The sequence below is a fragment of the Podarcis vaucheri genome, assembly GCF_965113315.1.
Source record: "Podarcis vaucheri genome assembly, chromosome: 17".
Taxonomy (NCBI): Eukaryota; Metazoa; Chordata; class Lepidosauria; order Squamata; family Lacertidae; genus Podarcis; species Podarcis vaucheri.
In genome coordinates, this window is record NC_138755.1 from 3,109,981 (window position 1) to 3,137,865 (window position 27,885).

At 46.5% G+C, this 27,885-nt stretch overlaps 1 protein-coding gene and 2 long non-coding RNA genes across 5 annotated transcripts; 1 reads left to right on the forward strand and 2 right to left on the reverse strand.

Moving 5' to 3' along the window:
• On the reverse strand, window positions 1-24,445 carry LOC309522508 (5'-nucleotidase domain-containing protein 2-like). Of its 2 annotated transcripts, XR_014215118.1 has the most exons (15): window positions 24,180-24,445; window positions 19,606-19,790; window positions 18,259-18,333; window positions 16,861-16,916; window positions 16,265-16,358; window positions 14,363-14,491; window positions 11,705-11,765; window positions 10,957-11,059; window positions 10,002-10,103; window positions 8,924-9,005; window positions 7,935-8,021; window positions 7,643-7,783; window positions 7,022-7,086; window positions 6,406-6,578; window positions 1,130-1,252 (listed from the first exon to the last, which is right to left on the reverse strand). XR_014215118.1 is itself a non-coding variant. In XM_082205836.1 (14 exons), exons 1-14 carry the CDS (start codon window positions 24,427-24,429, stop codon window positions 991-993), a joined length of 1,692 nt encoding a protein of 563 aa, XP_082061962.1. In that variant the 5' UTR covers window positions 24,430-24,445; the 3' UTR covers window positions 1-990. The 2 variants fall into 2 exon arrangements, 1 of the variants encoding a protein (XP_082061962.1); XM_082205836.1 differs by lacking the exon at window positions 6,406-6,578 and having other exon boundaries at window positions 1-1,252.
• LOC309522561 lies at window positions 21,314-23,755 on the reverse strand. Its single transcript, XR_014215131.1, has 2 exons — window positions 23,530-23,755; window positions 21,314-23,099 (listed from the first exon to the last, which is right to left on the reverse strand). It is a non-coding gene; the product is annotated as an uncharacterized lncRNA (long non-coding RNA).
• Window positions 23,903-27,564, forward strand: LOC309522568. Of its 2 annotated transcripts, none has more exons than XR_014215137.1 (2): window positions 23,903-24,025; window positions 27,324-27,564. It is a non-coding gene; the product is annotated as an uncharacterized lncRNA (long non-coding RNA). The 2 variants fall into 2 exon arrangements; XR_014215138.1 differs by lacking the exon at window positions 23,903-24,025 and adding an exon at window positions 25,260-25,320.
• The last annotated feature ends 321 nt before the right edge of the window (window positions 27,565-27,885 follow it).

Here is a 27,885-nt window from a genome sequence, read left to right on the forward strand (position 1 = left end):
GAAATCTTAATGTACACTTTACTTAATTTACATAGGAAGAGAAAGGAAGATTACTTTGAAAAGGATTTTTTTTGAAGTGAGGAATATACATCCACCCCAAAACCACTCCTCATCACAGGCAAATGGTTCAGAAAAGATGAAATATGTTAGGACAAAGTAGAGGAGCCAAAACACGTGCCCCACCCCACCTCTGATCCTGTACCCCCTTTTCTGGCAAATAAATGTACCAGGAACAGGTTTCACACTGAACTTTATTAAAGGTACAAAATTTGACTTATGAGCTACAAACACCTACCCTCCCATTAGCACCTCCTGTCCCCCCACCAAGAGACAGGATATTTCCCTCCCAGCCCCTCCCCACAGTACCCCAGACGTTCCATGGTTGCAAGCAAAAATCACCCTCACAAAAACCCAACAGTGGGGAAAAGGTAAACTTCAAGCACTTCAGAAGACCCCTGCAAGGGGTGGGGGCTGAGTAGTTTTGTGAGTTGGAGCAAAAATAGCATTTCACCCCTACCCCCACGCAGCTGCTGAGTGAGTTTGCCTGTGAAATGCATCCACCCCAGGAGAGGGCAGAGAGGACTGCAAGACCATTCCAAGGTGCTCCACCAGCGGACAAGCAATTGACAGGCTTCCCAGCTTCCTAGAGCACCTGCAGGAAGAAGCCCAACCAAAACTCTGCTGTTGGGCTCCTGGCCAATTTGAGATAGGCCCAAGAACCTGCTTAGCTACTGGGAATCCTGAAAAGAATTCTGGTCTAGTCGGACCTTGGTCTGAGGCAGCAAGGCACTTCTGATGCCTGCAAGCAAGACTGGATACTGAAGACCACTTGGCAAAGATGAATTAGGCCTTAACAATTCAGACATTCCTAGGAAGCACTCTTGCTTTGTAAATTTGGACGAATGCCCCGCAGGGACTCTTAATTCAGTAAGTCAGCCCTCACTGCTGCACTTGTGGGTCTGGGGCAGAGTCGTGAGCCTGCGCAGGTCCCTAGCGGATGTGAGCCATCTCTTCCAAAAAGGGAGTCTTCATGCAGCCAGTGCACAGCTGATCCATCCAGAGGGGAGCCTCGTGCTGCAGGGGAGTGCGTCTTGGGTAAAAGGTGTAGTTGAGGTCATAGTTGAGCAAGCAGCTGAGCGAGGCCATGTAGACGTCCGAGAAGCGGCACAGGCGGCGTGAGAAATAGGTGGGGTTGTGGCAGGTGCGAAAGATGCTGCCAAACTGAGGATTGAAGAGGTTTTTGGTGAGTGCCCTGCAGCAAGTTTGAGGGGACACAGAGAAGAGAAAGAGTTATTAGACAACAGCATACAAAATTAAATCTTTGGCTTCCTAGGTTCTGTACCTAGCTGGGTGACCTAGCAAGTTGCAACAGGGCAATGTGATTTCATGGAAACTGCAGCATGCAGTGCTAGCTGAAGAATGCACCTCTCCAAGAATCTCAGCTTTCTGTTGGGTAGAATTTCGGTCATAAAAATGAACGTGCTATTGAAAAAGTTATTTTTATTTCAAATTGCCCCAATAATTAATAACCTAAGCTGGTTTAAAGAAGGATATTTCTTGGCAGAAGGATATTTTTAGATTTATCTGGCAGGGGAAGAAACCAAGAATTAAATATAAGATATTGATTGATATCAATTCCCTCTGCCAGATCTGCATTTATATTACAAAGCAGCATGCTTGTGTTGGTTAAAAGAATGGATAAAGTTGAAGAACACTCAACTGCTCAATTTGGAGGGGTGTGGTGTTAAATTTGGTTGGCATGCATGTCTATGGTATGGCAAAGCAAGAATACGTAAGAATTTTATGAATCATGGAATTAGGAGAAATATCTATGGAGTCTGGGGAAAATATAAAAACCTGCTAGAAAGGAAAACACATTTGTGGCTTTGACCCATCAAAACAATTGCAGTGAAAAACTTAATATGGAGAAAAGATGGCCAACGTATAGAGAATTGTGTAAACTGGACTTTACAGATACTAGTGTAAGCCTGAAGAAGATGGAAGGAGTCGGCAACAAGTGACAGATTGGTTGCAATACTATCAAGTGAATGAAACATTTGACGGCAATGATTAGTTGGGCAGGAGATGTAGGCCATAATATAGTTAGATTTGTGTGAAAAGCTGTGGAAAACAGGACTGAAATTTACAACCTGCTACGCTCTTAAGAAAAACTATTTGAAAATGATTTATAGATGGTACTTGACACCAAACAGATTAGCAAAAATGTATAAGTCAGAGTTGGGTAAATGTTGGAAGTGTAAAGTTATGGATGGGACTTTCAATCATATGTGGTGGAGCCAAAGAATATTGGGAAATGATATATAATGAACTGGAAAAAAATATTTTGGAAGACCTTTCCAAAGAGAGCTGCGGCCTTTCTTTTAGGTATAGTGAGATCCGAGGTTCCAAGTAAACAAGTTAGTCTGTTTAGGTGGTGAGAATTTTATATGCACAAAGATGGAGAGAGGAGTTAGTACCTACAAAGGAGGAATGGCAGGCAAAATTAATGGAATATGCAGAATTAGCAAGTTTAACCAGCAAAATTAGAGAGTAAGAAGAGAAATGTTTTAGAGAGGAATGGAAACCATTCGTAGAATATTTAAAATTTCACTGTAAAAATGTTAGAACCTTAGCAGGTCTGGAATAAGCCCAGCAGTTAAAATTTGTAAGGAGAGAAATTAGAATGTTTAATGGATTAAGAAAAATAGAATATGTAACAGGAATGGTAGTTTGAAGGAGCCATGGAAGGATGGATGGGAAATTGGTAGTGGCGGCGGCGGTAGTGGTGGCTAGCCAGAAGCCAGAGAGTCAGCAGCAGCAGGGAGGGCTGGATTTAGGACCCTGGCGGGCCTGATCCGGCCTGCGGGCCTTAGTTTGAAGACCCTGGGTTAATAGCAGCTCATGGCATCCATAGATGCAAGTAGGGGAGCCATTAGAGAGCTATCCAGTTGCACAGCCCAGACCATTGTTTTCTATAGAAATGAAATCCAAGCCCACCAGATGAGACAGAACCCAGTAGCAGCAAAAGCCTCAATTTGTGAATTCTTTCATGGAATTTTCACAGAAAGAGTATTTACCCAGAAGGAAAGCTTGTTCAGGCCGCACAACATGACCATTAGCACTGGGAGGGGGGAGGGGGGAATGAAGGGACTGTGAAGAGCTCAAAAAGTGAGCAAGTGTAAAGGAATGCATACTGGGGCAACACAGACATTTGTGATCTGACCAAGAAAGAGTTCTTGGAGCGATGGCAGACAGCTCAATAAAAATGTCAACCTAGTGTGCAGCAGCGGTGTAAAAAGTGAATGTTGTGCTAGGGATCAAAACAAGAGACATCACAAATGAGACTGCCACCGGGAGGACTTTCTACAGATGTCTGGAGTGGCTGCACTTGGAATACTGCAAAGAGTTCTGCTTGCTGCACCTCAGAGGAAGGGGAGTGCAGAGCTGTGAAAGGTACAGAAAAGAGGAAACAAACTCAACTCTCCTACATGAAATGGTTACAACGTTTGCAGCTTTTTAGTTTAGAAAAAAAGCAAGTAAGAGAAAAGATATGCTGCAATTTATTAAATTATGCATTAGAAGGAGAAAACAGAGAGAAAAATGTTCCCCTGTCTATCCAGGGTCACTGAAAGAAATGGAATGTTGGGAGATTCAGGAAAGACAAAAAGAAGCACTAATATTTTAGTCCAAATAGTTCTGGAATTTGATACAAGATGTGGTTGTGGCTGTCAACTTAGGTGTCTTTAAAAGACAAATTCACAGAGGAAGACTATCCAGGGTTACTAGTCATGGGAGGCCCTGTTAGTGATACTCCTGTCTAACTTGTTAGCTATGCTAACTTGCAAAAGGACCTTCTTGACAGCTGTTCCCTGTTTATGAAATGCCCTCTCTGGTGAGATGCAACTGGTTTCCCTCACTCAGGGGGGATTTAGAAAGATTCATATCCACCCTGGTATTTTATGGCTAGTACACATTGTCCCTGGCAACCTTGAAATTAGCAGGAATACTTGATTGTTTTCAAATGATTTCTTTTTAAAGCACTCAGATCCAGTGGCGTAGCGTGGGGGGTGCAGGGGGGGACGGCCGCACCGGGCGCAACATCTGGGGGTTAGGGTTAGGAGGCGCAAATCCACGGGTTAGGGGGCGCAAATTACTTGCCTTGCCCCGGGTGCTGACAACCCACGCTACGCCACTGCTCAGATCCCCAGACCAGATGGGTGGGAGATTGCCTGCTCTTGACGGGATTACACTCCCTCTGAAAGAGCGCGCACGCAGCTCCCTCTAGTTCTCCCATGGAATGCTGTTGTGTTTACTCTGGCTCTCCTTAGGCAACCTACGGTTTTCTGAAAGACCTTGCTAAGGAGGGGACCACCTCACAGAGACTGAACCGTACTGGGGAAACTCTTCCATGCCACATTCTCATAAACAGCTATTACGTCTATTTAATTAAATGCTAAATTCAGCTCAGTTCAACTTCTCTCGCCAACAGTCAGCTGAAAACCACCACTGGAGTGTTCAGAGGTCACTGGAAATCCTCTTGAAACTGCTGTGCATGTAGGATTCATACCCACAATAAATGGATTGTATTATTATTATTATTATTATTATTTATTCGGTCCATCTGACTTGGGTTGCCCCGGCCACTCAGGGTGGCTTCCTACAAATTATAAAACCACAGTAAAACATCAAACATAAAAACTTTCCCATACAGTGGTACCTCAGGTTAAGTACTTAATTCGTTCTGGAGGTCCGTTCTTAACCTGAAGACCACTTTAGCTAATGGGGCCTCCTGCTGCCACTGTGCCGCCGGAGCACAATTTCTGTTCTCATCCTGAAGCAAAGTTCTTAACCCGAGGTAATATTTCTGGGTTAGGGGAGTCTGTAACCTGAAGCGTATGTAACCTGAAGCGTATGTAACCCAAGGTACCACTGTACAGGGCTGCCTTCAGATGACTTCTATCAATCAGATAATTATTTATCTCCTAGACATCCGATGGAAGGGTATTCCACAGAGTGGGCACCACTGCCAGGAAGCCCTTCTGCCTGGTTCCCTGTAACCAGCGGCGTAGCGTGAGTTGTCAGCACCCGGGGCAACGCAAGTAATTTGCGCCCCCTAACCCGGGGCAAGGCAAGTAATTTGCGCCCCCCTAACCCCTAACCTGTGAGTTGCCGCTGGCGCTGCTGCCCAAACGACGCCGCTTGCCCGGAGGAGGTGGGGGGCAGAGAGGCGAGGAAAATGCAACGGCCCAGCAGCTGCAGCAGCACCGGCGGAGGCGGGGCTGTGAGGAGGGGCTGCCTGGCGCGTCCTCCGCGGCGAGCGCTGAGAGCCGCTGCCTGCCGGGCGCCTTCAGCCTGGACGCGCGCACAGCTCGTCGGTTCCGCGAGACATGCGGCTCCGCTACAGCCTGCGCCCGAGGCTCTTCGGCGACTCCGGAGGCAGCGAGCGCGCCCCCCCAGATGTTGCGCCCGGCCCCCCTGGCACCCCCCACACTACGCCACTGCCTGTAACCTCACGTCTTGCAATAAGAGAACCGCCAGAAGGCCCTCAGAGCTGGATCTGGGTGCTCTTGGCGGTAGAGATGCTCCTTCAGATATACAGGGCTGGCGTTTAGGACTTTAAAGGTCAGCACCAACACTTTGAATTGTGCTTGGGAACGTTAGTACACTTTCAACCCACACTGAGAAACTAGCCATTTTCTGCATGGCAGTGACTGCACAGCTGCCCACTTGCTACAGGCAGACTAGGCAGAGTCAACACCTGGCAGCTGCTGGGGCTCCCTTTAAGAAACTCCACCAATTCAGGCCTGATGCTCCAAGTGCCACCAAAAAGCTGGGTCCAGCTGCCATTTGAATTGCTCATGATGCTCATAATCTGGGCCATTGTAGTAAATTAAAAGCAGGCTAGAGCCAGTCACCTGGCAATGCTTGAGAGTGCTGCTGCTGCTGCTGCCCACTGCCAGTTAAGCCCAAGGGAGGAAGGCAACTGATGATGGAGAAGACAGCCTACCAGAGGGCACCTGGACAGGGTCTTCTCCAACCTGGAGTCAGCTGTAAGTAGGCAGGGAGATTTAAGGGTTTCAAAAAATAAGGCAAAGCATAAAGCAGCTGACACAGGCCAACAGTAACTGCAGAAAGTTAGAATTCAGGAGGCAGCAGGAGCACAGATTCCCATTCTTAATTTGTTTAGCTGGAGGGGCCTCTTTAACCTTTTCCTACCAATCGCTACCTACAGACACAATATTATTTGCCTTTCTTCCAAATGGGCACACCTTCAGAGAGGGAAAATTCTTATTTATGTAGCTCCACCATTAGTTTGTAGAGGCGGCTCTCCACTCCAAAGTGTTTACAAATCTAAAAATAGAGCATGGGGTGAAGAAGAAATGCAAATACAGGGGTTACAATTACCTGGGCTTTGTGTCAACAGGGAAACCTAGTTCTCAATGAAATCAATGATACTGAACTTAAGTCATGAAGCTGATCTGCTGAAGTCAATGGGACCCAAGTTCAGCTACCTCAGTCCAGATTCAACCCCTTGTGTAGAAGTATAATGAGGCTAAAGGGGTGTGGAAGTCATGAATCTAGGACAACAGAGGGGAGATCTAGATGAGTATGGAATTTTCTGTGGGACAGAATAACCTGATGAGGAGCTAGAACTCAGAAGGAAAAGCAACTACAAGTAGATCAGCCTTGTATTCCATATTTTGTTGTTGTACATTGTATTTTTGTTTTGCATCGTAACCTACTTTGAGTATTATTTTAACAGAAAAACAGGGTATAAATTGTAAATCTCATCTCATCTATTCAAGCATGCAAAGAAGAAGACCCTGCAAGTTGACATTAATACTACAGACTGAAAAAGCAAAGCACCACATGTACAGCCTTGCCCCCAGCTCCCCGAAACATCCTTGGCTAGTTGGCCTGGATAAAACTCTGATTTGCCACAGACACTCAGGCATGTGGCTATTTGTAACCCTGGACCTGGCACACTGAAGCGCATGGGAAGGCAGAGATAAAATGCTACCTGAGCTCTTGTCGCTCCTTCATCCAGTCCTGCAACACATTCTGAGCTTCTGGATCCTTGAACATCTTTTGGAGAAACAAACCAAGTGGTTAGAAATGTGTTTGATGATTCCATCCTGCCTTAAAACTCACTAAACCAACTTCTGCAGAAGAAATCCACCTTTTTACCTACTGATTAATGTCCACAGCCCATAAGCTAGCTAGAAACTTCATTTCTTCTATGTTAACTGGTCTTTAGGGCACCTTATTGATTCTATAACCAATGGCTTCAAGTTACAAGACAGGAGATTCCGACTAAACATCAGGAAAAACTTTCTGACAGGAAGAGCTGTTTGGCAGTGGAAGGGACTCTCTCAGAAGGTGGTGGACTCTCCTTCTTTGGGGGTTTCCAAGCAGAGGTTGGATGGCCATCTGCCAAGTGTGCTTTAGTTGAGATTCCTGCATTGCAGGGCGTTGGACCATATGACCCTCAGGGTCCCGTCCAACTCTACAATTCTAGGATTTTAGGATTATTGCTCTACTATTTTAGCATCCTTTGCCATCTCTCAAGAGCAACCCTCCATGAAGTGCTCTGTACCCTTTCCCCATTCCATTCTCAGCCACCAAGTGGACTCTCCTCTACCTGCATGCGCTCCAGCAAGCCGGTCAAGGCCTGCAGCCAGGTGAGTGCTTGTGAGTACTGTTCTGTGTTCACCATTTTGGTCTCTGTTTCCAGTTCGGGAACTATGGCCCCTGTTCGCCAGCCATGGCGCAGCATCAGGTCCTGTGGGGAGACGGGTACAGTGGAAGAAGGAAGGCACAGGCAAGCCCAAAGCAACTTCACCCACTCTCCCCTCCCTTCAACTCAGTCAGGTCACAGCTCCCACAGGCCACACTCCGTTCCTGCCCCAGAGAAAAAGGCCCAAAGATCTCACCGCCAGGTCACTGTAGAGATGATCTCCGAAGTAGAGAACTTTGGATCCACGCCAGCCTGTAAGCTGGAGGAAGTCAACGAGGTTGCCCTATATTTTATTTTTTGACAGTGGAATGAGAAAGGGTGCATTAAAATCACCAGACAGGTGTTGTCAGTTAAAGGAGTTCTGTAAATACAGGAACAAAATGGCTACACAATTTTTACATTAATATAGAATGAGGTTAAACATAAGAGGCTGAATGTTCACCTAGAATTGACAAAAGATATGGAATTACTTGCTGGTATGGAGAAGGCAGCCTGGTGCCAACCTCCAGAAACAGAGAGCACTGGGCAAGAAGCCCTCAGTGGGCTTTTCTCCTCTCCCTTGCTTGCCCACTGTGCCATGGCGAGGGTGAGCCCAGACTAGGCCGTGTCCTCACCACCAGAGAGAGAGAGAGAGAGAGAGAGAGAGAGAGAGAGAGAGCGCACACACAACTTAGCAAAGGGTGGCTGTTAAAAGTGGCCCTGTTGGCCAGCTCAACACCATTCCCGACTTCTTCCTCACACCCTACTTGAAACTGTAGGGCAGGGATAGGCAACCTGTGACCCTCCAGATGCTGCTAGACTACAGTTCCCATCATCTTTGATCAGTGGACATACCGGCTGAGGTTGATGGGAGTTGTGGTTCAATAACATCTGAAGGGCCACACAGGCTCCTGTCATACGGTGGAACTGGATTAGACCTGCAAGAGAGGAGATTACTTTCCCCCATCCCTTAGGTATCTGATTTGACATCCATCCAAAGCTGCCTCAAGAATAACCAAGTGGAGAAAAGTGTGTGTGTGTGTGTGTGTGTGTGTGTGTGTGTGTGTGTACAGAAGATGATATGCTGAAGGACTGACATGCCCAAGTTACAAGCATGGAAAGATCTGGTATATTAATTCCATTTTTCCAGAAGACAGACAATCCCACCACCATGACATTTTTATCGTCCACAATCCATTTCCTCACCTGCTTATATACCTGTCCCTTCTCCAGCTTAGTTATTTTGTCCCACTGCAGATCCCCATTAGCATCCAGTCGTCGGAAAGGTCTGAGGAGAGAAGCAAGTGGTGGGTGGGTGGGGGGTGCCAACAATACCCTCTGCTCTCCCAGAGCTGGGAGCAAAAGGACAGCATGAGCTCCTGGGACCCAGCATCTGGCCTCCAAACCCACAAAATCATCCTCCCTTGCCCACTCTCACACTGTTTCTGTGGGGAACCTACACATAAGATTGTGGAGATGTTTTCTGCAAATTCTTGTGTGAAGTGGCTCTTGGAGCCAAGGAAAACCAGGAGTCGTGACTTTGCACTGCATTTTGGCAATATTATAAAAAGTGCAATTTAAGATGCACCTCCTTAAAGACTTTCATTCTTTTATTTATTTAACAAAAATATATGTACCTCTTGATTGTAATAAAACCATTCCATGTGGTTTAAATGTCAGTAAGACACAAAAAGGGAAGGGGAAGAAGGTATACAAGATATAGGAAAGAAGGGGAAGAATGACAGGAAGTGAAAACAGAATATTCAGAAGTCATGTATAATTTACAAAGCACCCCTATCTTCATAAAAGCAGACAAGCATTTCTGTCCCAAGCCAGTGTAAGTGTGTAGCCTTCCCCACCCCACACACTTATTTTTTCTGTCTCACAGAAAAGCAAGCAGAGGAATATTTAGGGCAATCAAGTCAGTATTAAGTCACTTTTTTAAAAATAAAGAAAGGAGGAAAATGATGCAGTTGGGCAGATAGCAGGATTTCAAATTTACACAGAATGCCCCCACCTCCAGCAACAGAAAGCAAACAGAATATTTGGCTCTCTGCAAAGTGGCCAGAGGCAACCTATCAGGTTCTTAAGACTCAAGTCTCTATACTGACTGGTGTAATCTATAAGACAGTGCATGTGTGCGAGGGCCAGAACTGCTTCCCAGACTTCAGGCTGTGCGCTCTGCCCCCCAACCGCCCAAGGTGGATGCACTAGAACTCATCCCTCAATGTGGCATACGGGATCTGGAACCCACAGCAGGAGCTTTAGAGTGGGCCACACTTACTTGACACAATCATTGAAGAAATGAGGCTTGTCTGCCTGGACTATGACCACGTCAAAGAAGTCCCGCCAGTCTTTACCAACCATGTACCGCATCCCTTTATTGCTGGAAAGGAGGAAAAAGGCACATTAGGAATAGGAGAGGGAATGTCACCAGTAGCAGACAGCAGGGGGAGCTTCTATGGGCTCTTGCAACACAGACCAAGGAAGCCTGAGAAGGGCAGAAGATATTCCAGCAGAAGAATCGGCAGAGGGCAGGAGCTAATAATAATAATAATAATAATAATAATAATAATTTATTTGCATTCCGCCCTCCCCGGCCAAAGCCAGGCTCAGAGCAGCTATAATTCACTCCTTTCTCACAGCCCACAGTAGTGCTCCCTGTTCATCTTCCTCCTTTATTCTCCTATCTACCATGAGACTGTCAAATTAGTGTAAGCTGTCTGCCTGAGCCGCCTTAAAGGGCTAGTAGTGTAACACTTTAAGTCAAACCTAAAAAAATCTTTGACTATCTCAAGGGCCAGCACATGGAAGATGGAGCAAGCTTAGTTTCTCCTGCTCCAGAGGGCAGGACCCAAACCAATGGCTTCAAGTTACAAGAAAGGAGATTCTGACCAAACAAGAACTTTCTGATGGCAAGAGCTGTTTGATAGACTCTCCTTCATTGGAAGTGTTTAAGCAGAAGTTGGATGGCCACCTGTCATGGATGCTTTAGTTACGATTCCTACACTGCAGTGGGGTGGACTCGATGACCCTCAGGCTCCCTTCCAACTCTACAATTCTATGAAAATGCAGGAGCAGCTGCTGCAGGAGAGCCCTAGAGATTCCAACAGATGGGCTCAATATCAGCATTTAAGCAGAGTTTAAAGGAAGTCTATTGTAGATCAACAGTTTTGGACCAGGACAATGCTAATGCCCAGCCTACTTCTAGCTTGCAGCCTTGCCATGTTCAGACTCACACAAAGCTGAAAGGGCTGTTGGTGATGAGGAAGAGTTTCTTGCCACACTTGGCCAGGCGGTGCAGCACGGCGTATGTCTCATCCCCACGCAGGATGTACTTCTCTGCAGAGGGAAGATGGGCATTAAAAACTTCTCCATGCAGAACCAAGAGACAAACTGAAACGAGGTTCACTGGGTGGGAAGGAGCAGTGCTGGAAGGATTGTTGTTTTCGTTTTCTGACTTAGGCTGGGCTTTGTGTATATGCCTACACTGTGCAAGTGAACAAAAAGTACACAATGTGGCACAACGCAACCCCCCCCCTTTAAAGCACATGAAGGCACCTGGCCAATCCCTCTCTGATTTCTGGGACGAAGGGTGGGGCTTCAGTCTCCTGGCTTCTCCTGTGACTGCAGAATTTAGCTTTCTTGGTGTGGAATGTGCACAGAGAATGCACAGACGAAGAGACTTCAGCCAGGCCTGATCTTTGGTTTTGCCTTCCCTTAAGCCGTCCACTGCTCGGTTCACTTGCTTAAGCCTCTGTGCCATTCTGCTAAATCACTTCATGCAGAAAAACAGCCCACTGTGGAACATTTCACTTCTGCCACACTAGGCTAGCTAACCAGCGTGTTTTGTTCTACAGCTTAGCTAGTGGGTGGACGCTCTTCCTTTGGGAAAGGGAGCAGGTCTGGAAAGGCCATTTGCATCCCTTGCAGCCCTCTGCTTGCGTGGCTGCCCTGCCTCCAGCCCCTTGGCAGATGGATACTCACCCAGATCCTGCATAATCCACTTGTACATAAAGCCTTTAATATGGACATCCCGGATGGCATCCTATTGAAAAAACTTTTTTTAATAATAGTTTTTAAAAAACACCTCAGAAATACACAAACAAGTTTAACAATGTGCACACTGGTCTAGCTCCCCCTGACCTGCGTTTCCAATGCTTCACCAACACCCTGAAAGTTGCTTTCGAGAGATGGTACTTTGGAAAGGAAGGCTATACAGCTCCCTTGCTCTGCACCCCTTCCAAGCTGGCTTCTGGGCTAAAGTGGGGGGTTAAGAGCCGGAATCACCCCACGTGCCCCTCTATCCCAAGCTAGGTTACCTAGTTGGGTGGGGAGGCACTGCAAACTTTTGCAAACTGGCCCCAGCCTCCCACAAATCACTTGCCTTTGTTGCTCCATTGCTTTACAACATATTCCGATGGCCAAACCAGTTTAGAGATCCATATCTGGATCACTTGCTTTAAAAAGAAAAAAAAAGTAATAGTAGCCACCAGTTTTTGTGTGTGTGTGGGGGGGGGGGTTTTAACAAGAATCCAACTGGGACTCCAGAACTGTAGGAAGAGGGTTAACCCTTTCCTTTTCGGCCCTGCTTTCCCTGACAGGGATGTGGGTAGAGGAAGTTCAGAGACACTGATACTTGCTTGTTTTCCTCCACAGGGCAAATAGTGGCTTCAGTGTGTCGGGGGGGGGGCATGCATTTACAAGGGGAAAACCTCTCCGTTTGAACCACAGCCCAAATCTGATTTGAGAAATCCCACGGGTGTTTTTACCTGTTTAAATAAATGCAGCAGACCTTGCTACAGTTACAACTAGCTTGGTCCTTGCCTGTTTCTGTCTTTCTTCCTCTTTCAAACACAGAGAAATTCCCAGCTACTTTCCAAAAAAGTGGTGCGCACACAGTGGTTTAAAATGGCTTCTAAGCACTCCATGTGTATACACTTTTGGCACTGACAACATCCCATTGGCAGCTTGCACTCTAAAATGCATTCTGCAGGCAGGTGTTTTTTTTACATTTGTGGTGACATTTTGCTGCACACCCCTACCTGACAGCACTCCTCAATGGTCTTTAAAAAAAAAAAATCTGTTTTTTAATGCAAATCTGGCATAACAGAAAAGTTGTATCCAAAAAAAAAATTTGGCTGCATAGGAAAATGAATACATGTGTGCATACCCACAATGGGCCTCACGTTTCTGGAACTTAGGGAAGGTGGGGAAGTACTGAGAGGAGGGGACAATAAGAAACAGTGTGAATACATCCCATCAACTACTAGCCACTAGTGTGGACAGGAAACAATGTGACAGTGCTTTCCATTGCTCATCTGGATAGGCGTGCAGACAAGAAGAAATGATCAATCCATAATTGTAATGGTAGGTTTATTGTAGCTTTGAGAGACAGAATAACAACAGGAAAACCCCCAGAAACCCAGAAAACAAAGGTCTGGGATTACAGGTAAGACCTCTCCCTTACAGCAGGTGCTTCTAATCTCAGCTCGTTACATACAGTTAAGATACCAGGTAGCCTGACATTTGGCTGGTTGATAGGGGATCAAATACTTCTTTCACTCATTATAATGCACATCAATCTCTGACTTTTGTCTTCTGGGTTTCTGGAGGTTTTCCTGTTGTTATTCTGTCTCTCACAGCTACAAGAAACCTACCATTACAATTATGGACTGGTCATTTCTTCATCAAAAGGCAAATGGGCAAATTTAGCAGGGGATCATATACTCCCCCCCCCACTGTAGAATACAAGCATGAGAACCCACTAAGCCTCTCCCTATTTTCAGGTGGAATTCAATCAGATACAGGCAAATTCACATTCCGGGAGGCTAACAGAATTGTGCAATTATCATTGATTGGGAGGTCTTGTGTAGCAAACCTGCTTCCCCCCCAAGACTACTTGTGATAAGGAAAGTGATGGACAAATGCACTGGGAAGTGTGGGGTAACACAACATCATCTAATCCCCCCACAAACAAATCAGAAGGTTGGCTTGCTAATGAGCATTTGCCATCTAATCTTCCTGCAAACAAATTGGAATGAATGCTCAATAGAGAGGTCTTTTGGAAGAGTCAAAGGGCCTACGTGCATTGAGGCAGCAATGGAGCAATGCTATTTATGACAATGCCTGTTCTGACCTCTTGCCCTGGATCAAGGAGACAGGCAGGCTCCAGAGAAGACGTGAGTCTGAGAGGCAGAGCCAGATGTCTCAAGTTTCCAAAGATACAACGAAGGAGGAGACTTGCCTTTTCAAAACACCGGCAGAGGAGGAGAAAGAGGCCCATGCCGTGTGCCTTGGGGCAGCTGGGCTCCTTGATAAGCCTCCCTGGCAGCTAAGCAGGCAGCCCCTCCCAATTCTCTCCTTGGTTCAGGACAGCCTGTTCTGCTGTGGCGAGATACGTCACTCCCTCCCACAACAAAGTAGTAAAAAAGAAAGAACTGAACAGAGCCCTTGAGAGCACTCAAATCCTCCTCCTCAATTCGCCTGCAGGGTAAACCACAGAGAACACAGAGTCCTCCCCCCCACCACCAAAAAAGGACACCTAGCAAGCAACAATCCTCCTGCCAATTCTCAACACAGAAGCCTACATCTCAACACTCAGCAACAAGAGCAGAATATGCAGGAAAGTGGAGGGAAACACACCGTTACGTCTTTGTAGAGATGGATGGGATCGTAATCAATATCGTTGGTGATGAAGAAGTCATTGACTACGGCCAGGAGGGTCATTTCAGGGAGAGAGAAGATGTCCATAAACTGCTTTATGGCTGGACCCTGGGAAGACCAAGGGAGGGAAGGAGAAACAAAATATTGTTCCTGGCTTGAACAGCAACTCTCAATTAGAACTGCCTGCACTCATCACCCATTTCTTGCTAGTGCAAGAACTGTAAGTGTCCAGCTTTGCACAATTCCTGGTTCATACAGTCCAGCTACACATCAGAGCCCAACATTCACCAACCACCTTCAAAATCCACAATTAAGTGAGAGTGAGCATATTTACTTCCGCTTCCATCATTTGATTTATCAGATACAGTCATACCTCAGGATAAATAAGCTTCAGGATGTATTTTTGGGTTGCGCTCTGCAGCGACCCGGAGGTAACGGAGCACATTACTCCGCTCGCACAGACGGTCAAAATGACGTCATGCGCATGTGCGGAAGCGGCGAAACGCAGCACGCCCAGATGCGTCTTACGTTCTATTCAGGATGCGAATGGGGCTCCAGAACGGATCCTGTTCGCATCCCGAGGTACCACTGTACATAGATCCAGACTGGAGAAAAATGGGGAAGGCAAGAAACATCCAGATTAGATAAAGGCAGCTAGGAGGTACAGAGCAGCCTCCGTGAGCAGGGGAAAGGGGCTGCCGTGAGACTATTTCACCGGGAAGTTCTTGCCTACCCACACTGCATTCTGTGTGTCAAACAACACACTATGTTAAATGCATAGTTTCATGTTCTTTCATTTGTTTAAAAAACATAAAATAGCACCTATGGAATGTTCCAATCAGGATCATGACCAGGATGGTGGTACCTTAGGATGTGAAAGTGGCGCACTGAGAGTGCGGGGGGGGGGTGAGGTCATTGGTTTGGTTTGTTCTTGTTTTTATTATGCATTTTGTGTTTTTATCTTGTATTTTTATGCTGTGGATTGTCCTTAGATCTTTGAATGAAGGGTGGCATACAAATTTTATAAATAAAATAAAGTAACGATTTCCTCTCAGGTTGAGCCAAACACACACACACACACAGAGCTCAGGCTATCTGCACTGGAAGAGCAGAGCTCAGGTGTTCCTTCGGCAACAGTCATCTTCAGACCGAGCCTTAAACAGGAGCTGCAGCTGTATCTCAGTTGCTGGCTCTGCGCCCACGAAGTGAAAAACTGGACACAAAAGTTGAGCTCTTTTTTGCAGGGGTGGGGGGCAAAGTTGTTAAGCTGTTCATTGTTTTTAATGAAATTCACCAAAACCGACACTTCTGACATGGGCTGCCACACACCCGGATTTTCCTGGACTTTCATCGATTTCCACCCGGACGCTGTTTACGAGGGCTGAATACCAGACGTATGGCAACCCTGTTTAAAGGGGCCAGGTCTGCTTTATCTGCCATTGACTCTTGGGGAGTTGGATGGCGCTTGAGTCCTCTGAGTCAGGGCAACATTACACCTTCGGCTAGAGAGGCTCACACCTCTTCGACAAATTACTTCTGGTTAGTTATGCACATCTAGGACTGGCTCCAAGGGCAAGGCCAGTATTGGCATGTGGGGTGCTCTGCCTACATGACGAAAACTTCATTACGGATGCCCCTTTTCAAAGAAGACCACTTCATTCTTACTCCAGCATCTCAGTTTGCCATGCCTCCAACTAAGCTCCCTTTATAACTTGGTGGACCCTGAATAGCACAGATACATAGGAAGGCAAATAAAAGGAGCTACACTCTGCTGGCACCTGGTCCCCTCTTGCCACATCTCAGTCAGAAACAGAAACTGAGCAACGAGAGACACTGGCTGATGGCCTTCAGACCAACTCCAGGGCTAGCAAGGGAACCAACCTTTCCATAGAAACCACTAGCCTGGTGGAGGGGGATATGAAGGGTACCGTCATACAACGCCAGCACCTCGTCATCTGGAACCGGTTTCAAGCCCCTGGAGAATGCCAAAAAGGGGAAAGGTTTAGGAGCTTGGAAGTGTCGCCAGGAGAGCATCATTTAGCAGCTGAATCAAAGTACTGCATGTGAGTAATGTGGCTACGAAGTTATGAATTCCAGTTTGACTGCCGCAGACATGATGCGGTCTCCTTACAAACTAGTTTGCAAATTTTGAGCCAGAGCAAGGGATGGATGCTCCTTCCCCTCTTCCTTGCTTTGTTTGACTTAACCATGGTTTAATATTCCATGTGAGCCATAGCTAGCCATGGCTAACACAAATTTAACCAGACTTTTCAAGGGAGATTCAAAAGGACCGCATGCCTTTGGGACTGCTTCCCAACTTGCAAATTCTATTTCCTGGGAGTCGGGGTTATATCTTAGGCATGACCACACAGAAGAATATTAAAAATTAGGTCTAGGAACAGCCTCAATTCCAATATCTCAGCCATGAAATTCTGCTCCATTTTCAGCCATTGGGGGCCAATGTGAGAAACACTTACCGGTAAACGGTGCCCAGCTGAATGTAATGAAAGGCATCTATCTTCATGAGCAAGCCCTGTATGGCAGACAGAAGAGAAATGTGGAGTCAGCACACAGGAAACCTATATTGCAAATTAGCTCATGAAATGATACTTTATTTATTTATTTATTTATTGAATTTGTATAACACCCTTCATCTGAAGATCACAGGGTGGTTCAACACATAAAAATACAAAATATGAACACAAAATACATTATAAAAACAAGAGCAATAACAAACCAATAACACTCTTCCCACAAGCACATTTAAAAGGACACCCAGGGTGGTCCAACACACGGCCAAAGGGCTCCATGTGGCCCCCAAAGCCTTTTACGGTGGCCCTTTGCAACATTTGATGCCCCATCCCTTGCACTGCCTTCCCAAAGCTGGATTAGCAAGGCGCTGGGCTTTGGGAAGTAGGTGTGAGGGCACCGACAGGGTCCTAGATTCCTCTTGCCTCCTTCCCAAAGCCTAGTTAGTGCTTTTCCAACTTTGGGGAGGAGGGCTCTAGGACCCTGCCAGAGCCAAGTGCCTTCATCCCAAAGCAGGGCTGGGTGTGTAAGTCAAATCTTGGTGATCCCACCCCCCATGAGACAAGGCAACGTGCAGCCCACTTGGTATGAGAAGTTGGACTGCCCTGATCAGCCAAAACCAAAGGACTAGAGAAACATTTTTGCCTGGCACCTAAAGATATGTAATGAAGGTACCAGGTGAGCCTCTCTGTGGACAGCATCCCACAAGTGGGGAGCCATCATAGAAAAGGACACTCTAGTCCTCACATGGAGGACACACACAAAGAAGGGCCTCAGATGATGATTGCAGGGTCTGGGTAGGTTCCTATGGGGGGAAGTGGTCCTTGAGGTATTGTGGTCCTTAGCCATTTAAGTCTTTATAGGTCTAAACCAGCACTTTGAATTGGGCCCAGAAACTAATTGGCAGCCTGTGCAGTTGGGCCAGGATTGGTGTAATATGCTCAAACCGTCTTGCCCTGGTGAGCAACCTGGCCACCAAATTATGCACCAGTTGAAGCTTCCAAACCGTCTTCAGAGGCAGCCCTATGTATAACACATTGCCTGCCCACATTTGTGCTACATGGATGACCACAACGGAAAAAAAGAACAAACTCTTCCCTTGGCTTACAATTAACCTCCTGCTGAAAGTGACCCTTATTTGCACAGGTGACAAGTAATAATGCTTAGCATTTATTTTAAAATGTTCCAAGTTGATTACACTACTGCATTAGGCCATTGCAGTTTGGCTAAGAACAGCTGGTGACTTCAGGCTAAAGTGAGATTTGACACATGCACACACAGCTCTGCTCTTCCAGCCTCTGCTGTCCTGCCGAAGCCACAACAACAGGACAAGCCACCTGTCTCACCTTGGCAATGTCGTAGTGTAAGCCCCGGATGGCAAAGTTCGGCCAATATTCATACTTCAGGATGCCCTTTGGATACTGATGGGACAGAACAAAACATACAATTTGCAAGGTTGTCAATCAGTTTAAAAAGTCTAGAGCATTTCAAGTGTCATTTGGAAGCGGATTTCAAAGATAATACTTTTTCTCATTGAAGTCAATGCAGGGAATTGCTTGGAACCATGCTATCCATATTTATCAGCTACAATTGGGATCCCAGAGGCAGGCACAGACAGCAGGGATAGGGAACCTCTGTGGCCCTACAGATGTTGATGCCATCAGCCCCAATCCATTAGCCGTGCTGCTTTCTGGGGATGATGGGAGTTGAGAGTCCAGTAACACTGGGAGGCCCATACAGGTTCCCAAGCATGAAGGGCAAACGCACATTCTACCCATTAAGAGGCAAAGGAGGCATGAAAGGAGCAGCCTTCTTGGTCTGTCTGCCCTGTTCACATATAAGACAAGAGGTAAAAGTTAACTTTTTAGCACTTGAATGAGGAGTGCTAAACCCTCCCCTTTCCCCACTGCTTCAAGTGTCTTTTCTAGCCTGGGCCACTTTGGATAACTGAGCTGCCAGAAAAGTGCTTGCAGTGACAGAGCATGGTGAGGTAAAGACAGCAGAGGGTTCAGCTTCGTCCACCTGAATGCTCCTTTTGATGCAAAAAACGAACACATACAGTTTACACAGAACAGGACAAGCATACAAACACGACTGCCTCCTCCTCTCATGTCTCGCTTGGCTTAAGGCAGGGCTGGGGAACCTTTCTAGCTCCACTGGTCAGATCCTGGCCTTGGCTGCCAACCACCTGGTGTCACCATGATAGCAAGTGCCTTTGACTTCAAAGTACAGTACAAGAGTCCTGCATTGTGCTTTAAAATGCCTGCAGCTCCAGTTTTACTGCCCGCCAGCTGATGGGTGGTAGAGCCACAGCCTGCTTTCTGCAGACATCCGGTGTGTGAGGAAGTTCCGCACAGGGAGCACTTCAGCAGCCAAGCCAGTGCTGCTCAGCTGATGGGCGGTATATCCAAAGCCTAATTTCCCTTGCCAATGCACAATTGTGAACATGGTTTAGGTGTACATATGCTGTCAGGTGTGGGGGCAGGTGGGCAAGTTTTGGGGGAAATGGGCTCATGGATCAAGCAGGTATCCTTGGTGGGCCAACTTTGGCCTGTGGACCACAGGCTCCCCACCCCCACCCAAAGGTTTTCAAACCTTCAGTCGCCACCATTTGTCCAAGCCAAGCACTCTCCAACTTTGCCAATTACTTTTCTCGTGTTCTAGTCAACAGGACATGCAAGCTCTAGAGGTACCTTATACTGCTCCACAAGGATGTCCCGAGCTGTGTTGTAGATGCAAGAGTGGAGGGCAGGTGAGTATAGCGCCAGTGTGTAGTCATAGTCAAATCCATAAACTCCGATAGTACTCAGGGAAATCTCATTGTTGGAGTAGATTGTTGAAGGGTTCAGAAGATTGCAGACCCCTGGGGGAAGCAAATCTGGAGGAAGATGGAAGCACAAGCAATTACCACACACTTCCAAATGGATGCCTCTTACAGACAAAGGTAGGGGTACCCAACACATTGTGGGAAAATGATTGCTTGTACATAAGAGCATGAGCAGAGTTCTTATTATTACAGAGTGCTGTAAAATCACTCTGCAATAATAAGAAGCAATCATTTTCCCACAACACATCAGAAACATTGGCCTCCTGAGATTGCGTGCTGTGCTGCAATGACACGCACACACCACCATTTCTATACACTTCTCTCCATTTGACAACCTATACTGCACTCCCAGTGCCATAAGGCAAGGAAATCCCATTTTTTGAAACATAGAGATTCACCAAAAATAGCCAAATATATGGTTTTATTTAGTTCCAAAAGGTAATAAAATTGTGATCCAGGGATGGAGGGGAAGGGACCTGACTCATTGCATAGATGGGAGGGAGAATACAAGGAGCAGTTTCTGAGGGAGTTTTTAGATAGGGCTTGATTTGAGATGGGAGAAAGGGATTAGGATAGAATTTGTCTGAGGGAGAACTGGTTCTGATTTGAGTTGAACAACCACACTGAGGAGACAATCTACTGCAAGAGGAAGGAGTCTCAAAGCTTAGACAGGAAGACTGGGTTGAGTGTCTGGAGAAGGTATTTAGACTGGAAGGCTAAGTCTGTGCCAGGGGATGTAGAACCTGTGGGAATACAGACTACCTGGGTTTCATTCTAGCCAGAAAGGGAGAATTCTTCTAGGAAAAGATAACTCCCAAGCCAGAAACAAGGGGTGAGGTGACCCCCTGGGTCTGTTATACAAAATAAAATACCTCAGGAGGCAGATTGTTAAGAGAGTGGGTAACTAACAAAACATGCCCCTCACTCATGAACCAAATTTAGTGGGATAAGTCCTCTACAGCTGCGTTTGCACATAATACTAAGGAATGCTTTAAATCAAGGGTTCCCCAACTTCTGTCCATGGACCATCAGTGGTTCATGAGCTTCATGCAGGTGGTCTGTGGTGTGTCTGTTGATTTGTGGCTGAAGACAGGAGGGAGATGGTACATCCATCACTTTAAATAATGATAATGGGTTTTTTAAAATTGAATTTGCATTACTTCTTTTATTTTTTTGGATTTCATTTTATTGCAATACTTCAATCGACTGTCTATCTAACCTCCTTGGAGAGTCTCCCCACCTCTAAGTCTGTTCTTGCACACCAGCAATCTGTTACTACTGAACATTTCAGGAGGCATCTTGCATAGCCAGGAGTCCTTGTTACCCTCAGGGCTTTATGTCTGCCACATCTTAGCCTCTGAATGTGCTTTCCATATAGGGCTAAGTCCTCAAATCCATGAAGTTACAACAAAGAAACATGCCTCTAACTATGTATTGTGTGCATGCCTTTCCTTACTATTGAGTGACCACAGGTAGATTCCACATATATAGGATTAAGGTACAAAGCAGACATGATGACTCCTAAATAGACCTCAGCCTCACCCCACCCCAAGCCTTAATTTTTTTCCCTTAGAAATTAAGAACTAGTCATTTGGATTCCCCCTTATTTAAATGAGCAATATGAAGGCCATTCAGTGCCATTCTATAATAAGAAGAGGCTGCTGGGTCCATCACCCAATGGCACATCTAGCTCAACATCCTGTTTTCACAGCAGTCCACCAGATGCCCACAGGAAGCCCACAAGTAGAACCCGAGGCCAATAGCACTCTCCTCCCCCACTTCTGATGGCCAGCAGCTGGTATTCAGAGGCTTCCTGCCTCCACCTCGGGAGGCAAAACATCCCTTCTTCAACCACAAATCCGCAGTCACTCTTTTAACCACCTAAATGAAGCTTCTCTCCATGAACCACCATTTGCTAGACAGCAAAGATTAAATCTCCCCATAATAGCCTTTGCCATCCCTTTGCTCCTCCGAATTAGTTCTTCTCTAAGCGCTATTATGGCTTCACATTCATGGCTGGCTTGGAAGCTGGATGGGCACCACTGGAAACAGAATGAATCTTGGTCATTCTCAACTACAGTGTCTTCTTTGCACGCAGGTCCCAGGCTTGATCCCCAATAGCATGTCCTGGCAGGGCTGGGGAGAGCCCTGTGTGAGATCCTGGATAACCCCTGCCTGTCCACATGAGCCAGAGGGACCAAGGGTCAGATTCAGGAGAGGGCAGCTCCTTGTGTTCCTCAGTCCTTCAGGGAGGAGCTTGAACAAGTGGCAGAACTGGTTCACAGCCAAAATATAAAGCAGCCAGTTGCCCACACAGCTCTCAGTCTTTTAAGAATACAGACGGCTATACCTAGGCAGCGCATACACTTTGCTGCTCGAAACACGTAGCACTTGTGCAACAGCAAACATCCTGCATTAGTTAACCCTGTCAAGTGCAAGCAGGCACACTAATGAAGAATTTGCCTTATGCCAAGTGATGAGTCAGCTCATCTCGGAGCACGGAATACACGTTGCCTTCTGTCACCCCCCCCCCATAAACTGGTTGAGCTGGAAATAAAAATCACTGTATTCAGCAAATGCTGAAATGCGTAAGATTCTTTGTGGTCAACAGGCAAAGCACAGAGGGAACTGCTGGGTCAGACAGCCTGGTGTGGTCACATAAACTTTGTGGGTAGTGATGCCACAGTTCAAGAAACTGGCAGTGCCCAGGAAGGAAGGAAGAAACTCTGTTAAGCTTTGTAATGCAAATTTTGTGAGGTGCAGAGGAATGGCAGTGGGAGGGGAAGAAGAGAGGAGAGAGAGACATGGCAATTTCCCTAGCATTTAGGAGAAAGTCAGGAATTAATAGCAGGAGTTTGATCACTTTGTGCATCCAAATAAGTATGTCCATCCTTATTACAAAACTGGATTAAATACCGTTAACCTTACACTAAATATACAAAAGCACACTATTTTGCTCTGGTTTACTTTGAAGCTAACATCATCTCTACAGGGTTTGTTAGAATCTTCAATTCCGCAGATGAACATGTATAAAAACGGGTGAGAATAGGAAGTTGTCTCAAGCTAAGTTGAGGCATCTATGCTCTCTACAACAACTCTCCAAGGCTTCAGGCTCGGGTCTTTCCCTGTCCCTTTCTGAAGATGCTGGGGAACAGTAATGGTGGTAATGTAATGCTGGTATTGTCATACCATGAAATTACATTACCTTCTAATTGTTTATCACATGTTTTAACATAAATTGCACAATTAAGTCCACTCGCCAGCCCATGCCTCCTCCCGATCTCTGTAATATTGATAAAAATCCTGACCACAGAAAAAGGGAGAAAGGGGAAGAAAATAGAAGGGACAACAGCAGCTTTGCTACTGAGCTATAGCCCATCCCTGGCTGCAACTAGAACAGATTGATTAAATCATGTTAAGGAGTAACTAATCTATGTTTAGTGGTTTATGAGAGGGGGGCACTCTAAAATTGCACTGTTCCCCCCTGCCCCAGCAAGCTTGCTAGATGCATACTTTTGGCTGGTCCCTGACAAGGATTGGGAGAACGCCCCCGAAACCTGGAATTCAGAAGGAGAACCCAAAATGTATGCATCATATTTTTGAGAAATCAGGATCTCCTTCTTTGGACTGGGGGTGATTAGTACTACCATGTTCAGATGAATCATCCATTCCAGTCAGTCTTATAAGTACCTCCACCACCTGTATTAAAGAACACTTTTTAAAAATATGCAAATATTTACAAAAATCAAGGGTAGCAGGCATCATTTTAGAAGAGGCTTCTCTCCCACACAGGAAGGAATGGCTCTTCCAGATTCATGGATGCATAATCTAAAAACAAAGAAAGGCTGGCAATTTCTTCCAAAGTTTTACCTATTTTTTGCATGCAAATTTAAATCAATTAAAACTACTGTGATAAAACAACTCCAATTCTTTAAAATTCACTGTGTTTGGTGTTCTTGCTGCAGAAGAGTCCCGTGGCACCTTCAAGACTTAACAGATCCACGCCACAGGAAATGTGAGCCGCCGTGTGGGTCTTGCTCTCTTCCTCCCTCCCTCCAGAGCCCTGCCTGAGAAGCCAAACACAAAGCAGCCCCTTCCCCCGCTTTCCCTGCCCGGACATGTCTCCAAAACAAAGGGGAGGGGATCCCACCACCCGGCCTGAATGCAGGAAGGCTCCGGAGCAGAGTCTCCGCAACATCAGCAGCAAGAGAGAGGCGCGAGTCCTCGCTTAAAAACGAGGGACTAAAAATGGGTCAGGAGCCGGGCTCCCTCGGGTCGGCAAAAAGGTACCACAGGAAGGGAGCTGCTACAAAGTACATGGAAAGGGAAAAGAAACGGGGGGGTCCTGCGGGAGGAGAGAAGGGGCGGCAGCATCCCCGGGGGGAAGGGAGCCGGGACGGGGCCGGGCGCCTCCTCCCCACTCGAAGCCCCCCGGCTCACCCTGCACCAGCCGCTTCAGCTCTCCGTAGCGCGCCCACAGGAAGCTCGGCCGGTCCGGCCCGGGAGGCGGCGCGCTGCCGGCCAGAGCCTCTGGGTCGGCGCCCCGCCGGGCCTGGGGCTGCCGGCTCCCGTACGGAGGCCTGGGCTGGGCGCTGGGCGCCTCCGTCGCGAAGCGGCTGCAGCGGGGAAGCCAAGCGCCCGCCCGGCGCAGCAGCAGCCAGCCAGCGCGCTCCGCCGCGCCGCCAGCCATGGCGCGAGAAGGGAGTGCGCGGACGTGGAGCCGAGGCGGCCCCGAGGGCGGGCAGAGAGAGGCGGCTCCGCCCCGGCAGGGAGGGCCTGGTCGGGCGCCCCTTGGAAGGAAAAGGGGGCCTAGAAATGTCAGATCCCCCCGCCCCAGGACGAGGCAGAAGTGGCCGCTGTGGGGAGATCTCCTCGGATCCCGCCCCCCGCTTCTCCGGCAGGATTCCGCCGCCTGAGGCGGGCCGGTCCTGAAGCCCTTCCTTAGGATTGCAGTCTTCCAGCCCGCAGCCTGTCTCTGTGTGCGCCGGGAAATGTTCCGTGGCTCGTGCTTCAAGAGAAGAGAAATAACGTGTGAATGGCTGCGGGACACGATCCCAAGGGCCAGCAAACTTTTCCAGCAGGGGGCCGGTCCACTGTTTCTCAGACCTTGGGGGGGGGGGGGCTGGACTATATTTTGAAAAATAAATGAGTGAACGAATTCCTATGCCCCACAAATTACCCAGAGATGCATTTTAAATAAAAGCACACATTCTACTCATGTAAAAACAAGCTGATACGTGGGCTGGATTGAGAAGGTGATTGGGCCGGATGCAGCCCCCGGGCCTTAGTTTGCCTACCCATGCACTGTACTTTTAAAGCACATTTCAGGAATTCTTGGTACTGTGGTTTACTCCCTCACAGCTCACAGTTCTTAGCAACCCTTAACAAACTACAGCACCCAGAAATATTTGAGGGAAAGGATGTGCTTTGCATGTGATTTTATGGTATATTGTATGCAATAGCCCCCTTCACACATCTGTTGCATGGTTTACTCCCTGTTGAAGGGAAGTCCCACCTAGAACCGGGCTTATCTCTGACATCCATACACTATGCATAGACATCAACCAGGAAAAGCCTACAGGTAAGGACTTCCCCCCACATTCAGGAACTATACACTTAATGCATCATTTTAAACAAAAAAAATCCATGTGTTCCAGGGCTAGAGAGAAAGCAGCAATCCCAGTATTGGGAGAAACAAAAGTTGGCAGCTGATAGATCAGACATAGGAAAAGGCTAGAAGTAATGAAACAGAATCCTAGAACAGATAATTAAGCAGTCTGGGAGCACTTAGAAATGGAGGCTGTGATGGGTTTCTCAAAAGCAAGTCATGCCAGACAAATCTCGATTCTTTTTTTGGGAAGTTACAAGCTTGATGAATCAGGGGAATGCTGTGGATATTGATTTCAGTAAGGCTTTTGACAAAGTCCCCCATGATATTCTTGCAGAGAAGCTGGTAAAATGGTCTGGATGAGGTAACTCTTAGGCAGATTTGTAGCTGAGCTTCCTGCGTTGCAGGGAGTTGGACTAGATGACCCTCTATTTATATAGAATAATAGAATTGTAATATCTATTGCAGGAAGTCATTTTATCTGCCTACAACTTTATACCAACGACAGCAATGAAGTACACATGGTAGAGTTTGGAAACTGTCAGTTGGTTCCTATTCTGCTGATGGGATTTAATTGTAATACCAGCTTTTTCTTTTTTTAGGTTTCCCCGTCTTTTCCCCTTTCTGCCTTTGTTCTTTTTTAGACTAGGTAGCTGTTTTATACCAGTATATTATAAAAGAGACAACTTTGTAATGGGTATGTATTATTGTATATCTCTGAGCATCAATAAATTTTAAAAACCAGCAGATGCAAGTCGCACAATTAAACTCACTCCCCACTTCCAATTTGTGTGCATGACATCCTCTTCATCCAAGTGGCAGACCACACTCCCCCCCCCCAATTAAATTTAGATTTTCCCAATCAACAGACCATCCAGTAAGGGAATATCAAATATAAAAATGTATGTTACCTGACTGTGGGTGTACTGAAGCACATTGTTGGCACTTCTTTTCCACATGTAGTAAAATGTCACTAAGCACCATCTCTCACTGTACCCCTACTTCTGTTTCCATCAACCCAGAGGAAAGAATGCAGTCTGCCCTTTTCCACTGGTTGCTGTTGAAGGCATGTCCATAATATTTTAGTTTTTAATTAGCTCTTTCTGCAGAAGCTCTTGCATAAAACAGCCGTATAGGAGTCAGGAAAGAAAAAGCTGAGGAAAGGAAGTATCAGCCTTGCACATAAACAATCCTTGGCTGTTCTTTTGTGCACAAATCTGGAATATTGTAAACACTTTTCTTTCAAAGGTTGATGGAGTTTGGCTGTACAGCGGTATCTCAGGTTAAGTACTTAATTCATTCCGGAGGTCCGTACTTAAGCTGAAACTGTTCTTAACCTGAAGCACCACTTTAGCTAATGGGGCCTCCTGCTGCCGCTGTGCCGCCGGAGGACGATTTCTGTTCTTATCCTGAAGCAAAGTTCTTAACCTGAAGCACTATTTCTGGGTTAGCGGAGTATGTAACCTGAAGCCTATGTAACCTGAAGCGTATGTAACCCAAGGTACCACTGTAGTGGAAAAGTTAAGTGAAAAAGTAGACATTTGAGGGGAGTCAACCTGAAAGGATAAGCTTGAGGTAACAGTGTAATGCAGCAAGAAAAACAAATGGCTAGAAGTGGCATTAGCTAGCTTTCAGCACCAGGGGACCTACCTGACCTTTTGAATGACAGCATTGGCCACAGTAGCAGAGTTGACTGATTGAGGGAAAGTATATGCTGAACTTTATATTATGATCAGCTGTCTTGGGATTGTTCTATTGGTGTGTATGTATATTTATGTGTATTTTGGGATAGATTTATGGCAAATTGGGTACTGATGAGGGAGCACTACTACGGTGAATCTCTCCATGCTGGAAACTTAACAGAAGTATGATCTGTTGCACACACTAGGTGTCTCACTCCAGTGTACAAAGGAAGAATGCATCTTCTGCACAGTAACATTTCTAATGACTCAGCTTCTCTTCCTCCCTTTTTGTAGAACACTCCCACAGCCTTAGCCCAGGGGATGAAGGGCTGAGACCCATTTGACACAAAGCACAGCAACAAACCCAGCTTTGCTCCAAGTACCTGAGCAAGAGGCGGGGTTTAGCCAAGCCTCCAAGCTTTTATGTGTTACTAAGATCACTATACACCTACTTTCCATTTTTGCCAGAAGGGGGCATCAACCATCTACAGATCTTTTTTAAAACTATTATTAAAGATTTTCTTGTTTTACAGAAGTACGTGTAATGTCTCTTGTATTTTTTCCATGTAACATTTTTACAAATCTGTTTCATTTGTTGAGACATTAGGGGAGAAAAAAAAAGGGGTGGGGAGATGGGTGAGGGTGGGGTGGCGATGTTTATATTATGCTTAATGTATGTAGGGTTTGGCGTCAGCGTTGCTTGTGCTCCTTTGGTGGTGAGAGAGGTTGGGGTTGGCCTAGGGCGTGGTTGTTTGTTTGTGATAGGCTGTGGTGATCTTTGTTTTTGTGTGAGAGTGGGGTAGGTGGGTGTTTTGGATCAGGTCAGCCATATTGATTTGTATGCTGTTGATGGATT